The sequence below is a fragment of the Podarcis tiliguerta genome (assembly GCF_965153285.1).
Source record: "Podarcis tiliguerta genome assembly, chromosome: 12".
Taxonomy (NCBI): Eukaryota; Metazoa; Chordata; class Lepidosauria; order Squamata; family Lacertidae; genus Podarcis; species Podarcis tiliguerta.
In genome coordinates, this window is record NC_139545.1 from 32368278 (window position 1) to 32384846 (window position 16569).

At 42.5% G+C, this 16569-nt stretch overlaps 1 protein-coding gene across 20 annotated transcripts in view; it reads right to left on the reverse strand.

Moving 5' to 3' along the window:
* The window catches only part of PPP1R9A (protein phosphatase 1 regulatory subunit 9A), a 135976-nt gene that overhangs the window by 5026 nt on the left and 114381 nt on the right, over positions 1–16569 (reverse strand). For 10 of the 20 annotated variants that reach the window (XM_083405336.1, XM_083405333.1, XM_083405332.1 and 7 more), the window contains 6 exons: positions 11481–11638; positions 10675–10966; positions 6398–6485; positions 6214–6291; positions 5318–5519; positions 243–362 (listed from right to left, as the gene is read on the reverse strand). In XM_083405336.1, coding sequence (XP_083261462.1) covers positions 243–362; positions 5318–5519; positions 6214–6291; positions 6398–6485; positions 10675–10966; positions 11481–11638 — 938 coding nt within the window. The remainder of the gene's footprint in view (positions 1–242; positions 363–5317; positions 5520–6213; positions 6292–6397; positions 6486–10674; positions 10967–11480; positions 11639–16569) is intronic. The other 10 variants (XM_083405325.1, XM_083405323.1, XM_083405320.1 and 7 more) reach the window with 1 other exon arrangement.

The window sequence follows — 16569 nt, forward strand, 5'->3', positions numbered from 1 at the left end:
CACATTTAGTCTTTGACTCAAAATGCATTGGGCCGTAACAAATGGCATTGTTTCCTGTACATTTCTGAAGAGTGCACTGAACTTTTTGTTCCAAGTCCACCAACAGACACATCCTGTGGCGTTTCTGATTGTGAGCTGCAGTCATAAAAAGTATTTTCCCCGCAAAGTTAAATTCAGCCAAGAGCTGTTAGCCTATTAACTAATCCACAGGGAGCACAGGAGTTATTTCCTACTACGGATACCTCATCAGATGACAGTGCTATGGAGTGTGAAAATCCTGGGGTTTTCGGTTCTGTCCCTAAGCCGCTCAGATCAGCTGAACTGGTGCTGCTGGGACTGAAGTCGTCATTGAAAGCGAAATTCTGTAAGGAGACAAAGAAGAAAACCAAACCCATCAGTCAAATGGCGGACAATAGGCCTAAATGTCCAGATGAACTGGCTTCAACTTGCTGAGCAGGCACAGCTCAGGAATGGTTGTGATAATTCACATACCACGGAGTATGAAAGGAAACTCAAAGTGTTCCTCTTTAACAATGTCTTGAAAAATGAAATGTATTGTCATTATCTGCAAGTGATGAAGACAGAGCTTTCTGCACACCTGGCTTACAGTTGTAGATAATACTGAGCTGAAAGCTCTTGACGGAGAACAGTTGTTGGCTAGAATTTGGGTTTGTGTGTGCATGAAAATGGGCTGCCGAAAGATTGATTTCTTAGCGCACCGGGGGGGGGGGGGGGAGTGGATGATTATTTTCTAAAAGGGGTTGCTGGAATCAGGCTGGCCACCAGGAGTAGCAGGGAGAATTCTCTCTTTTTAATGTAAATGACTGCAAGGGAGTCCCATTGCTGCCTGCCATCTCCACCCCCAGCACCTTAGCTGTGCTATTCCAGGGCATTCCTGGGGAATAAAATAGCTGCAACTGAAAAATGATGTCCACCAGTGGGGGCTGCAATTCCTCCTGAGAATAAATGAAACAGAATAAGATGGGTTTGGAATAATAATCTGACCCAGCAGAAACACAGGATTCACTGAAGCATCCCTAGGCCTGGAAATGCTAACCCTCAGAAATTCCTGATCTCCATGATATACAGAATTTTCCCATTAGGATAGGCTGTTATTTGACCACAACATGCAATTAACTTTTTGTAAGGGGTGTGTGTGTCCCTAACCAGAAAGGAAGCCCCCCCCCCTTGCGATCAGCATCAAAGAGATTCATGGAGTCATTGCTCCTTTCCTTCTGATGGTAACTTTGTATATTATCAAACAATTTAATCTGTTCCCGATGTTTTGTGCGACAACCGCACTGATTATCTGAAAGATAGGCATAGCTCAACAATCAAAATGAACACAAAACAGACATTTTGCCCCTTATCAATGCAATGAACAACACATCACATTTTATAGCAAAGACGAGTAACGAGGAGCGATTCCCAACAGAGCACTTTGTGATATGTACATTTGGTAAAATTCATCCAAATTGCCATTAGAGGAATCCTGCAATGGCATACGCCAGGCTAAAAACAACAGCAACAATGCAGTTAAAACTAGCAAACAGACAGACAGACAGATAAACCCCCAAAATCAAGATACTCATGAAGCTTTTGAGGTTTATTAAAAACAAACAAGCCACATACTCTTAAACACCAGCAATGGGCTATGTCAACCATACATAAACCCAAATCTGTTCGGAAGGTGAAACTTAAAAGGGGAACTGAAACAGAAAAGCATTCATATATTAAACTTAGCTTTTGGCTGTAGCATAATCCAAAAACATAAAGAATAATATTTCTGGATAAAATGCAAATGAGAATTTTAAGCATTAGTTTACATCAGTAAGTTTTGCACATTATGGCAAGTTTCTTTATTTTGTGATGTTTGTAAAACACAAAGAACACTGAGTCACGGCACTTTTGTTTTTCCAGGAGGCTCCTTTGAAGACAACCTCCTGCACATGCCCTGAAATTTAGTTGTTCATTTCGTAGTCCTGGAAGCCTCCAATGTCAGGCTTTGGGCTGAACTAGAGATGATGAAGATCTCCCAACACTTTTTCATTTAGTCAAATAATGCAGGCGTGCAGAATGGGAGGGGTGGCAGCCTATTTGCTCACACAGTTGTGGCTGTGGTGCTCAACTGATTTTCCCTGAACAGCTTTCCTGATCCAAAATCTCTCTCCCTGCCCCCTTTCTATCACACACACTGTTTTCAGACCTACAAAGGAGTGGGATGGTGGAAGGTTCAGATGCTGTGCCTGTTCTCGTCACTGCCTTACATCACCCCAGGTGTGTTTTCTGAGTGTGACAGCCACATCTGTTGGACTTGCTGGCTTAGCAACAGCTCCTAGGGAGAGATTTACATGAAATATGGCTTGGGTGACTAAGCGCTCTGACTCTATTATTTCCCATGAAAACTGGCGATTTTGCCTGCTGCTGAAATTGAGTAAAAGTGTGGGTGGGAACAGACGGACGGATGGGGGGGGGGGGAGGTTAGACAGTAAGATCAAACATAGTCTGACCTTAACAGTAATTCCTTTCCTAAGTATCTTTGTCACTGCCACTGCCCTTGAGCCATTTGTCCAACGTTTGTCCTTTTCCATGGAAGCTTTTAAGAATGGAGAGGTTTTGTGCTGGGAAGGAGCTGTCCTCTTGACACTGGCATGGCTGCTGCTTACATGGATGGGGCTGAGGTGGTGGGTGCATGTGGATGCACTGCCAGTAGTGCCAGATGGATGGTCTCTTTCATTAGCCTTATCCCCACCCCAGTCCTATCTAGGTAAGCAACAACTATGCTGGTGTCAGGAGCAGGTGCACTGGGTATAGGGGGCAGAGGGGGCACCAGCTCCCTCTGTGTGCCCCATGCTCCCGCCTGGCAGCCCAGGAGCCAGGTGGCAGCTGGAAGGAGCAAGTGCAAAGATTGACCTCTGCGTGTCCTGCCCCCTCCCGGCACATGCCAGACAGTGTCACCTGACGCATCACTTGACTGCACACCCTCAATGTGGGGGACAAGTTGGCGCCCCTGGTCAGGAGGGTGGCTATGACCCGCTGCACAGACCACGATCGGTTGCGGGGGCTTGTCTGCAGTGCTGCTTTACGCAGGTCTGGTGAACACAGCTGTAGCTTCAGAAATGTGAGGACCTGCTATGTAACCACCTACTTAACAGCTAGTGAGTTAAAAGCATGATAGTTCAATGAGGAGCTCTTCTTGGTTTTCAAGCATAAGTTTTGTTGGGAAACACTGAAACAGGAAGCAAGGAAAAGGCAAGAGCAGACAAGAAAGCACAAGGCAACGTACAGTAAATATGGTGTCTGAGTAGGATTTTGTCTTTGCTGCAGGGCTTCCCCTTCTTTAAAGCCACACAGCAGAAGTAGTGATGTTGACCGTGCTTTTGATTTAAGCACTGAGCTGTAGCAAACATGTAATTTAACCAGTTTCAATTGAAAAGGGCTGTATGGTGTATAACAGAGAAGTGTGTCACCGTGTAAAATGTGATGCCCTGAATCGGTGATCTGAAAAAGCTTTTCACAAAGAGATGAAAATAGCCAAATTACAGAACTAAGCTTTCACCCCTTTTGCTTCATAAAAGACGGTGACTTCATTTACCTGCTATTTATACTTATTTGCCTTTTTAAAATGCATTTAAATGCTGCTTTATTCAAATAAGGTTCTTTTTGCATTCATCCCCACTGGACACAGATGACCAAATATGCAATGGTTTTGCTATGGTTCTGAACTCCTTGGTTGCAATTACAACTTGGCAGGTTCTGTCTGGCTGCTCCCATAAAAGTTCAGTTCATACACACAAAAGTCCAGTTCACACATTTCACAAAGGACAGAAGCAGTGTGCAGGAAAGAACAGTAAAAGATCCGTGAAACCTGGCCTATGCAGACCTTATTAATATGAATGGAAGATGTGTAATATGGTTTCATTTCAATGGAGAACATAGGAAGCTGCCTTATATTGAGCAGAACCCAGCTCAGTACTGCTCACACTGACTGGCAGACAGCATCTTGCACTGGAGACAGTCTCAGCTTGGCTACACATCAACCAAGGCATGTTTTCAGAGCACAACAATCACACAAACTATCTGAATTTCATTTTCACCCTCATATTGGTCAAAGGGATTCTCAAGGAATGCTGCAGAGATGAAGACAACTAAAATGTGAAGCATGTAACATTGTCGTACAAAATATTGTTTGCAAGCTACCATGCTAAAAGCAACATGCAAGCACATTAAAAAGAAAAAAGGACCAATGTTCATTTTAAACAATTCAATTTTTCTTAGTTCAAAAGAACTTCAAAATGGAATTAAATGTAATACCCAAGATGCTTGACAGGAACATCTTGTCTGGTGAAAGGAGCAGGAATGACAGAGAAATGAAGAGATGGAACAGTGATATTTTGTTTAAAATGTGCCAATATTTCAGTGGGATGTGTTAAAGCTGACCCTACAATCAATGCGGTAGTCAAAGCAACATATTTCAGTGTGGCTCAAAATACTTACTTGCACTTTAGGTGAGAACTTGCAAAAATAAAACAAAATAAAAATTGCAGGATTTTTTTTTAAAGCAAAATGGATGTTGGAGCAATGAGGCCATGCCAATCAACAGTTTCTGGATATTACAGGAGGAGAGGGTTCTTTGCACAAGCTTAATTTGTGCTTAATTTCTGCAAGACTGCAGAATCATGTGCCTTCAAACCATGATCTGGAACATGGAAGTCTCTCCTTTTTGTTTTCATAGTTTGGTTTTTTATTGTATTGTATTATGAAAAAGCTTCAATATAATTTTATGGAACAAAAGCTTTGGGAAAGAAGAGGGCATCCCCTACAATTTGGGTTTGCAAATACAGTGATAAGCTTTTAACAGGGCAGTGGGTCCTCCTGTTCCCTCTTCCCCCCTTAGCAACTTCGAACAGTTCACATTCCCTCTTTCCTTTCTTTCATGCTTATGACTCCCAAGGGTTCATTTTTATCCAAAAAGGCCAAAGAGCTGCAGCTGTTACCTGCCATGGTTCCCGCCCCCCCTACACATCTACAAATTAAGCAAGTTCATTAAAAAGTCCGAACAAAGACTGTCCAGCTATATATGCTGGCATCAAGCCCACGTTGAACTTGGCAGTTTGACACTAGCATATAAATTACTCTGATAACATTCATCGAAGAGACACAGAAGACAACCTGGAATGCTCATATCACATTTTTGCTGAACAATGAACACGTTGCTTGCAGTTACTATAACGCAGATCCTTTGCGTTAAGCCAGTAATAGCAACCTCGCTTAAGCCACTCCATGCACTGGGGAGGAGGTACTTTGCATTTTCTACCTTGGACCCCTTTTTAGCTGGACTTAGATTTTCAGAGGAAGGATCGGTTGAGCTGGTAGGTGAAGGCAGATTGCTGGAAGAATTGGATCTCCTGCTGCTCTCTCCATACCATGCAAATGGAATGGGACTATGTGGGAGAGAGGAGGACCGCTTGATTAAAGACACTCTACTTGCTGAGCACTCCAGCAGCTCCTTAGTTGTCCTGTTTAACACAAGGTAGTAATGCACATAGATTAGACATTTAAAAACCATAAAGTCGCCGTAGACAAAAAAAGAATAAAGGAAGAAGTGTGCATGCAGACGAAAGCTCATACCAATAACTAACTTAGCTGGTCTCTAAGGTGCTACTGGGAGGAATTTTTTTATTTTATTTTGTTTCGACTACGGCAGACCAACACGGCTACCTACCTGTAACTGGAACGCATACTGTACATCTTATGAGGCAGCACAAAGTAGTAAAAACCTACCGTCAACTATACAGCAAAGAAGAATAATTTCATGCTATTCAGCTATTGCCTGAAATATTAACTGTTCTTCACTGTACAGGCTATTTTGGTAGTCCTAAACAAATTAACAAAAACTACTATGAAGTAAGGTGTTGAAAGAGATGTAGCACTTTCTTTTTTTACCAGCCACAGATAGTTTGGTGGCTGCAACTGTAGCGGGGGGTGGGGGGGGAGAGAGCAGCTCTAGCCTTTATTGTTGATGCCTTGGTTACAACTAGTCTGGACTTTTGCAGTGCTCTCTATATGGGGCTCGTGTAAATTACGCAGCTTGAAGGCTGGGAGACAGTAAGACTGCAATCCAGCGCACACTTCTGAGCAAGAAAGTTCCACTCAACACAGTAGGACTTATTTGAGCCTGAAATTGGCTATACCCGTGCTATTCACTCATACCTGCAGCCAGCAGAGACCCTAACTGCTTCCTTCTCTCTTCTCTTCTTGCCTTTGTTAGAACTCCTTCTCAAGGGAGCCCTACAATGTTAAAAGAGTCAAAAGAGTGTCCAAAAGGTAGCACACCATTTATTTATTTATTTTTAAAAATGGTTTTAATCTTCGTTAATGAGAAATCAATGCTTACCCCAAGTCCACAAACTTTTGTTTTATTGTCCTTATATGCCCCGTAGAAGGGCTGGATGTTCTTGGGGATTGTATACCTGTGGCACCATCTAGGACATATTTGTACATTAAAAAAACACAGTTCATTATAGCCATTTGTGTTTTACCATTAAAAAAGCACTTTGTTTTTGCATCCAGAAAAATTCACGTACACACACACACACACACAACCCCCCAAAATCATCACAAGTCGAACATTTATTATTCAAACAAGGCAAAACGTTGACTGTAAATGTATGGACCATATGCCTACTACGAAAGACCTTTGCTGTAATCTAAAATGCTGTTTTTGCATACAGAGGGGGTCAGCAGGTTTGTTGACGTTTAACAGCTGAAGAGACAAGCAGCTTGTTAAACTGAACTGTGGCTTGCTTCTTAGGCAGTGGGAACTGCTGTAGTGAAAACATTTTTAAGAAGGTCGCATGAGAATCTTCCCTCTGTACTAGTAATAGATTCTTTAGATCATAAGCCTGGGCAACAATCATTGTTTTTGCACAATCACTAGAAAAATCTCAACAACGTCTCAAATTCTTCATGTAGCTTACTTGCCTATTTGCCACCATTCAATCCCAACAAAAGGGCTGTGGGTGACTTGCTAATTTATCATGTACCTATATACATACAAAAGCTTACACTTCGTAAGTAATTAAAAGTCCAAAGAAAACTGGAGTAAAAGGGAATACTATGTGCAGTGATAATGTGTGCCTGCATAACATTGAAAGATACAAGAAAAGACAGAAAGATTAAGACACATTTCAGTGATATCTACTGCAATGGCTAAGTAGTATTGATGCTGCTAATGTAAAATTCAGGACCCAGGGCCAATGTTTCTTTCTTTCTTTTTTTAATGTAGAGAGATGTTCTGTTTCTGTATACCAGCTCTTTGCAACTCTAAGCAAATAACCCAGCTGAGATAGATGGTACTGGTAATTTTTTCAGGAAGAGATGCAAGGAAATGAGCATGTTTGCATACAGACAAAAAAGCAGAGACATCACCTTGCCAACAAAGGTCTGTATAATAAAAGCTATGGTTTTCCCAGTAGTGATGTATTGAAGTGAGAGCTGGACCATAAAGAAGGCTGATCGCCGAAGAATTGATGCTTTTGAATTATGGTGCTGGAGGAGACTCTTGAGAGTCCCATGGACTGCAAGAAGATCAAACCTATCCATTCTGAAGGAAATCAGCCCTGAGTGCTCACTGGAAGGACAGATCCTGAAGCTGAGGCTCCAATACTTTGGCCACCTCATGAGAAGAGAAGACTCCCTGGAAAAGACCCTGATGTTGGGAAATATGGAGGGCACAAGGAGAAGGGGATGACAGAGGACGAGATGGTTGGATAGTGTTCTCGAAGCTACCAGCATGAGTTTGACCAAACTGCGGGAGGCAGTGGAAGCTAGGAGTGCCTGGTGTGCTCTGGTCCATGGGGTCACGAAGAGTCGGACACGACTAAACGACTAAACAACAACAAATGCAAGCCAGGACCCAAAGAGGTGCAATACTCCACAGCAACATATGGGCTTCAAAGTCCCTTCCTCCCCAACAGCAAACCTGCCACCCAACAAGCCAGCCCTGAATACTGTGGAAGCCTCAAAAACACCCTTTGATGCACAGCGAGCAGCTGCTTTCCAGAAACAAAGAAGTGAAAAGCCTGCTGTGCAAGCAAGACTTTGCACGTGCCTAAAAGGGTTCCTTGGATCCTGGTCAGAAGGTGTCTTTGCGCTGTTACAAATGTACTGCTATTTTTATAGTGCACTTTGAAACCTCCCCTGGGGTGAGAAATGCAGAAAGGCTTTTAAATCACGAAGGGCAAACTTCCCGTGTTAACAAGAGCAAGCAAACTATATAAATCTAGGGGAACGTAACAAAAAGGTATTTTAAAACAACAGAGGGGATGCAGAGAAGCTGCTAGGCGCACACATGCACCCGTGTGTTTGAGAGAGAAGGAAGAAGGACTGCAAATGTCCCCTTCTGGCAAGATGCCACACGCCTAATGGGGTTAATACATCTGACGGCTCTGTGACTGTTAGGGGGCCTTGGGGTTACATTAGACTGCTAGTAAAGGGGTTGGAGTTGAAACAGTCTTGTGCTTGTGCTGAATTTACTGAGTAGGAGATTGACATAAAAAATGTAACATAGTCCTCTGCTAGCAGGCCCGGGTGCCAAAAGGAGCCCTCCAGGCCTCTCTAGCTGGCTCACAGGACTCTCCCCAGTTGTGCCCTAGGCCACAGCCTTCCGTCCTCTGTGTCCTTGAACAGTGGAACATGCCCAAGAACAGTACTCTCGCTTGCCTGGTTGGGGAGATGTAAGTACAGGCGAGTCCCCACTTAGGCGCATTCAAGGTATGAACGGCTGTGCATCACTGTGAACACGGAAGCGGCATGGAAAAGGGGCAAAAACGCCCCTAAAAGAGCGCAGAAATGGCACAAAACAGTGCCCAGCAATCCCACAAGCCTTTGAAAGTGCAATTGCAGGAGCCTTTGCACCAACCTTTGAGGCCTACAGAGAGTTGGGAGTTTGAGCAAGGAGGTTTGGAGAGAACAATTGTGGTGGAGTTCGATGGATTTTTGTTTTTTTCAAAGGTTTTTAAAGGGTTTCCAGAGGTTTAGAAGTTTGCCGGCTTCTTCAATGGTGTTCCAAATATATGCGATTTCACTTAAACACACGTTCCTACGTAAATGGGGAGTTGCCTGTCTAGAAACTGTGGGCTTGTGTGTGGCTGCCCTGCAGCCTTCTGCATGAAGGCAAGTCGCTCCTGCTGCCCATGGTCCCTGGAAGACTGCCGAAGGGGAAATCAGGCCCCCAGGGGCTGAAAATGACCCCATCTCTTGCATTGTATTGTAATTGTATTGTAAAAGAAAAGGAGGGGGAAACTTTCAAATTATCAACTGCTTCCTACTGGAGCACAGAATTGCTGTGCCCCAATTAGAAACACTTGCAAAAGAGGTCTTATTATATTCAAATATTTCTATGCTGAAGCAAATGGTTTCACTTTGATTCTAACGTATTTATTAAAATATGCTTTTACACTTAATGCTGCTTGTATAACACTCCTGGCGGGAAAAACATGGGATTCTCCAGTGATTAAACATTATTGAGGAATAATCATTATTAAGCGATTCTTGCTTGAGTGGGGTCATTGAGAGCAATTCTGATTGTGTATGTGAGGTATTAGGAACAAAGGAGATGATGAATACAAAGGAAGAACAATAATTGAGTTCAAGACTCTATATTTATACTACAACCCCCCCACACACACACACTGAGGGACCAATTCACACAATTCAGAGAGTGGGTGGTGTCACAATCCACTAGTTTTTGTCAGCCTGGCATAAGGCAATTCCCTATGTTCTTGATCATACTTTGAGAGCTGTATATGTGCAAGAATTTTCTTGAGCTATGTATTTTTCCATGAAGATGGCAGACAAACTAAAACACGAGCTTTTCTACCACCTTCACTTCTGAAGTGCAATACATCGATTCAATCCATCTCTGACACGTCAACCACAATTAGATACAAAAGCACTGGACCTTCTCTCACAGAATGCGAATTCCTGACATTGTACTTAAAACACTTTGCTAGGTTTCAGAACAAATCTAAAATAAGTTCTCCCCAAACTAAATTGTGTGCCCTTGATTTAAGGCAAAGACTGTATTTCACAGAATTGGGCAGATGTTTAAAATAACTGAGACATATTCTAATTGTATCTCCCAACTCACTCATTCCAAAATCAGCCTTAGAAAAAAAAAGCAAGGTTTTAACTAAACGGTTTAAAAGCTCAGAATGACAAAGAGGAGAAAACCAGACTTTCTAATTAGGGAAGTGAATAAAATGTTTTGTTGGAACCTTAATTTATGACCACTTTTTTTTTATTACATTTATCTACCACCGATATAACTGAGTTCTCTGGGTGGTTTACAGATAACTAAAAATGCAAACTAAAGTACAATATTTGACCCCTTACACCTATTACAAATAAATAAAAGACAAGTAAAACCAACACAAAGACAGCAACTTAAAATCAACTTAAAATCAATATAAAACAGCTAGCGGATATCTATGAACACCAACATGTTTAAAAGGCCTGTGAGGACAAAAATGTATTCGCCTGGTACCTAAGAGACCGTAGTTTGGGGAGCCAGGTGACCCTCTCTGGGAGGCGATAGGAGGACACAACCACCGACAACTATTACACACAGCGAGAAAACTGACGCAGCAGCATGCAAAATCACAGCTATACCTTCATCATGGAAGATACTCCTGCTGGCTGGATGATGCACAGGTGAAGCTTCGTAGCTCAGACAGGATTTTGAAGGTGAGGAGAGTGGAGTATCTCCATGGGAACATACAACACTGGTGTACGGCCGCCCTTCGTCCTGGTTTCCAGTTACGTTGTCAAATGCAAACGTTGCCCTGCTAGCCACGGGGGAAAGGGAGGAAGCACCAGAATCTGATGCAGGTGAGGAGGCTCTCATACACATAGGCAGAGGTGGTTTGGTAATGTGCATGGGACTACCGTAACTGCGCGAAGGCTGTTGATATAAGAGATTGTGAAGCAGATTATGGCATTTCAGGAACCAACCACACAGCAAGTTACTTTGAAAGTGCAAGTTCACCTCTTCAGCACCTGCTTTCCATCCCGCATCTCCTTTTGGAGCACTATTCCAATAATTTTGCACCGTTAAGCTTTTACCTTATCTGCTTTCCCTTTGTAACCATTTCCTTCGCAAGGATTAGCATTTCAAGCTCTCTGAATCGAAATAAAATTACCTGCTAAGCATCGACTCGGTTGGGTTTGAATAAAAATAATTAATAACATGGGGGGGGGGAGGAAATAATGAAAGACAGCACATCAGAATGCGTGTAATATTAAATCAGAAGTCTTGAAACTGCTGAAAGAACACAGGTGTTTTACCTTCAAATTGGGAGAATAAATACTTTCTTTCATTGTACATTTTCATCACAAATTAGTAAACACCTCCAGGGAGGGAGCATGGTGAAAGGAAACAACTGGTGAGAAGGTTGGGAAGGGGAGAGAAGAATCACCTTTCTTTCAAGACTGTCCTCTCCATCTGTGGAGCTGATACTGTCATACAGTCTTGTTCTAGTTGGTCTTGACCTTTTGTTCTTCACTGAAAGCTGAACTCGAGTCTTCAGTGCTTTTGAGTCCAGCCTTTCTGTCTCGGGAACTGCTTCACTAAAATCTTTCAAGAGAGAGAGAGAGAGAATAGAAAATCACGACCTGCATTGAAACATGCCACTATCTGCAGATACAGCCTGCAATTCTATACAAATCAAGCCGTATTTTCATACATGCTGCTCAAAATGTCGTGCCCTTATTTCAGTGGAAACCATTGTCCCTTTGTTGTCACCAGATTGTGTACAACCTTGGAGCTGCTGCATGGAAATCAGAGCACCAGAAGATGCTGAAGCCTCAGGAGGACCCGTGGAAAGCGAAAACCATTGTAGATTGTATAATACAATAGAAAACCATTGTATTATAAAGTACAGCTAGTTGATGGGCAGTTTAGTTCAGCCACTGAAGTGTGGTGGTTTAAGACAGCTACCTTGCCGGTATGACTCTACTTAAGATAGTACATATGAAAACAGAAGTCAGAGCTGAGAAGATTCATGCTTAAAGAAGAACGGTAAGCAACCCTTGGTTCTTAAACACTCAAGAGTCACAGTACCACCCCATCTATTCTCACACACCTGCATATGATGTGATAGCCAAAGAGGTGAGGATATGACACACAAACTGCACCCCTACACTGACCTACATTCGGACATGGGACCAGACAGGTTTAAAAAATGCAGCTGCAGATTTGGAACTGGCAAATGATGTTCTGTTCTGCTTTGGTCCTGGCCACATGAAGACAAAAATGGTTTTACCTTAAATTAGGAACCTATTTTGATAATTGAATTGTCTAGTGATTTTAGACCTTTTCCTTGTCGTGGTTATTAAGTTAATTTGCTTGTTCGTTTCCTTTGGGGATTACCATGGTCACATTCTTTGTTAACTTGGGAGCTATCAATTTTTGTGTATTCTAAAACTGTGCAGAAGCCCTTGCAGAGCCTTGTCTCTGGGTGGGAAGGAGGAGATTCGGTGAAAGCTTCTCCTTAAGACATAGCTGTCAACTTCTCCCTTTTCTTGCGAGGAATCCTATTCGGAATAAGGGAATTTCCCTATAAAAACGGGGAACATTGACAGCTATGCCTTAAGAACCATTTGCTGAATCTTCCTGCCCCAACCCAGCAGGGTGGCAAGGCTTTGCAAGGGCTTCTTGAGAGTAAGCCCTTACAGAACCTCATGCCCTGCTCCCATCATGGGGGCAGCAGTGGGGCATTTTGCCACAGGTGCCAAAACACCTCAAGCCACCTTCTCAATGATGACGGAAAGCTAAAGAACCCTGCGAATTGTAGATCTGTGAGGGAATACTGAGTGTCTCTCAAATTTTGGTCCCTAGGTGTTATTGGATCATAGCTCCCATAATCCCTCGCCTGGAATTATGCCTGGAGTTGTAGTCCAACAACATTTGGAGATCTGGAGATAAAACATCTGGAGATCAAAGTACACTGTATTAGGATATTTTCACAGAATTTGCAGAAGCATCACCAAAACACACTTCCCAGCATTCCATGAGAGAAGTCACAACAACTTCATTCATATAAATTTGTACCGATTTGTTAAAAAAAAAAAATAGTGGAGAAGAGATCAAGATTTGTACAACAGTCTGTAGGGATGTCTGTTAATCCTTTGCCGTACTCTCAAGTCCTGCCAATGGAAGCTTCCCCTCTAAGTGCAAATAGCTGCTTTAGGAGGAGGATGTGGTTTTCATACAGATCACAGTTCACATGTGTGTGCAGGGAGAGGGTTAACCTCCTCACAAATTGGAGTCCTGATCACATGCACCCTTTGGTTGCTATTTAAGTGTTAAAAATCAAGCATGTTAATTGTGATCTTGCAATTGATATCATGTCTAGCTTGCCCCCTCAGTTTGTAATAGAAGTACATATGTAATTATATCCTATGAGAAGCAGCTGCAAATAGGCTTATATAACCAATACTGGTACCCCCCCCCATATTAAAAAAACACCTGATCCATTAGGTGAAGCCAAAGTATTCAAAGTAAGTAAGTACACAGGCAAGATGGGACCCGATCGGCATAAACATGGTTTTGACAGAGTCAGCTGAGACTTTTGCCGCTGATTGCGCAAATGGAATCAGCATGTACCCTTTTGTGTCACTATGGTTACCTAAGTCCAAAAGATCTTCATAAGGTGTTTGAAACAATAATAGCCTTAATGCCTCACAAAGAGTACTTAGAGAGGATTTCAATTTAAAAGGAGGGGCAGGAGAGAATTAACTCCTGAAGGCAATTATGCTGAAGCAATTATTTATAGTCAAGAGAGGATTCAGGAACAAACGCAATAGGTTAACAGGAATTAACTTATTTTGCCAAGTGAATATTTCAGCGTGATTAATATAAAGAGAACAGCAACAACTCGATGGGGCGGAGTGGAAGAAGTCAGGTGAAAATCAGCAATACATATTGGGGGGTGTTCACACACTCGATCCTTCTCTAGAAAAATTGTCCCTCTTGCCGCTCCAATTGCACTTTAAAAAACCATCTCGGGTTCAGAGAGCAGCTTGGGGACTTTGCAATTAGGGCAGTCACAGGAAGCTACCCAGCTCAGCAGTGGTTCTCCAGGATTCCAGAATGGGTGCACTGCATGTCCAGGTGCCATGCTGCCCTGGACATGCAATCAAAGCAGATGTTCTGCCACTGAGTTGTGGTCTCTTCTCCAACACTGCACACATAGTGTTTATCACCCTGACTCCAAAAAATACTTTGTGAATGTACAGGAGTTAAGGCAGAAGTCTGGCTGCTCTAAGAAGCAGCATCAAAACAAACAGTAATTCAGGGTTGTTGTTGTTGTTACCTAAAAATGTTGGTTATACGTGAACCCTTTTGGATTGCAGCCTAAACTAATTCTTTGCTCCTACCTTCTTTCTTCAGGGTTACACATCTATGAAGTCTATTTTCCGCAAAATACGCTCAGAGTAATGTGCCAAACAGAAGGGTGACAAAGGAGGAAGTTTTATAACTAACCCGCTAAGTAAATAGTAACATGATACATGGTGGCATTCACTCAAAAGCTTTCCTAAGAAATTTGAAACTACAGAATTAACTGCATTGCTACTGACATTTTAAAAGCACCACAGTTATGTGCATGGTACTTTCTTTTTTAAAAAGTTGCTTTAAGAAAACAAACACAGCAAGGCTTTCAAGCCAGCAGGTTATGGACAGAGGATTATAGCATTAATCATAGCATGTATGCCGCCTCTTCCAAAATGGTGTTATAGAATAGAAAATGGCAGTGGCCCCAGGGAAGTGGCATGGGGCAGCAACAAGACCCAGGTTCCAAAATGAGCTATTCAGATTAGAATCAAAATCTGCCTCCATTGCATAACTTGTCATCACATTGGGCAGAGGCCACATTCAGTTATCGGTATAACTATTGCAAGCTTTTGCGATTTTACAGGAATCTAGGATTCTCTCTTCACTATACACACACACACACACACACACACACACACACACACACACAAGCTGTAAGACTTCACTATCAAGCAATTCATTCCATCTTTGAAATAGGAATAAATCATGCATTTAGAGCATAATACTGTCCATGAGGATTCCCACCATCTTGCATTACCACACTCTGAAACATCAGAGGAGGATATCTATTATCATTTCCTTGGAAGGGGAGGAGTGGAGAGACCAACTAGCAGTTTCTAACACACATCTAAATAAAGTGTATATTTCTTAAGGAGCAGAGGAGGAATGAGATACTTCCTGCTCCTAGGCAAATGCTTAAGATTTCTTGCAACAGCTGCTTCTTGCCTGAATTGCACAATGGTCTCATGACTCAGAACGCCCTACAGAGTTGCCATAGGCTAAGAAAATACTCCCTTATTCTATGTCACTATTTCTCAAAAAAAGCATTTCAGCCTGATAGATGGTCTCCAACAGCTATGTTTTTGAACATTTTGCATCATACAGGGAAGGGGAACCTGTGGCCATCTGGATATTCTTGGACTACAATTCCTGTCACACCTAACCATTGGCCACGTTGGCTGGGGCTGATAGGACTTGGAGTCCACCAACCTTTGGAAGGCCTCTGACTCCCTATTCCTATTTTTCATCTATCAAAAGTTTAAGTAAAAGCTTGGCCCTAGCTATACTGCATTTGCTCACAGATATCCATAGGACAGTTCAATCACACAGATACGATGGATTTTTAACTAAGAGTTGTGGGCAAAACCTTCACTTGACCCAATATGCATTCTTGACATGGAAAACACTTTTTTGGGTAGGAAACAGCATGGAGATGCTGATCATGTCTACACCCTTATGTACATGAGGAAATGCCATAGCGTGCTATAGCAAATTAAGCTTTCCCAGAATGTATATGGACAATGAAATGTGATGGGCCTACCACTGCATATAGGTTTCACATTGTTTCCTTTGTAGAAAGTGCTTATGTGCCATGCATGAAGTGGCCTCAAAACCAGGGCCTTTAATGAAGAGTCCCATTACACACTTGCAATTCTGTTAGCAGAGCAGCGAGATTTACTACTCCAGTTGTCATGATGGACTTATATATGCAATGAACATCAGAGCACTCAGTTCTAGAGACTTGTGTACATCCTCAACATCACAACATTCTGTTCTTATTTCCTCTCTTTAAAAACCTACATGCCAAGGACATTCACTAAAAGAACATTATAAAGAATCTATTAAGGTACAGCCACAGTCGAAAGCCTATGCATAACCAGCAAAGGGCCGTACAAGCAGATACGCTGCTCCTATGATGAATGGAGGTTCTCATACACATATGGGGATTTGTGTCCACATGTGAAGATGGCAGATGTGTGTTGAAGTGTGGATCTGCCAAAATCACACACTGAGACTTACTTCCTGCAGGAGTTTTTTCCTCGGTCATGTTCCATATTCAGGACAGATCAGAGAAAAGTAGTGTGAGAAAAGGACTAAAGGAAAGCTAGTGGTGACATGTTAGGGGAGAGAATGGCAGTCCTCATGTACTTTTGGCACTTGGATGACTGCAC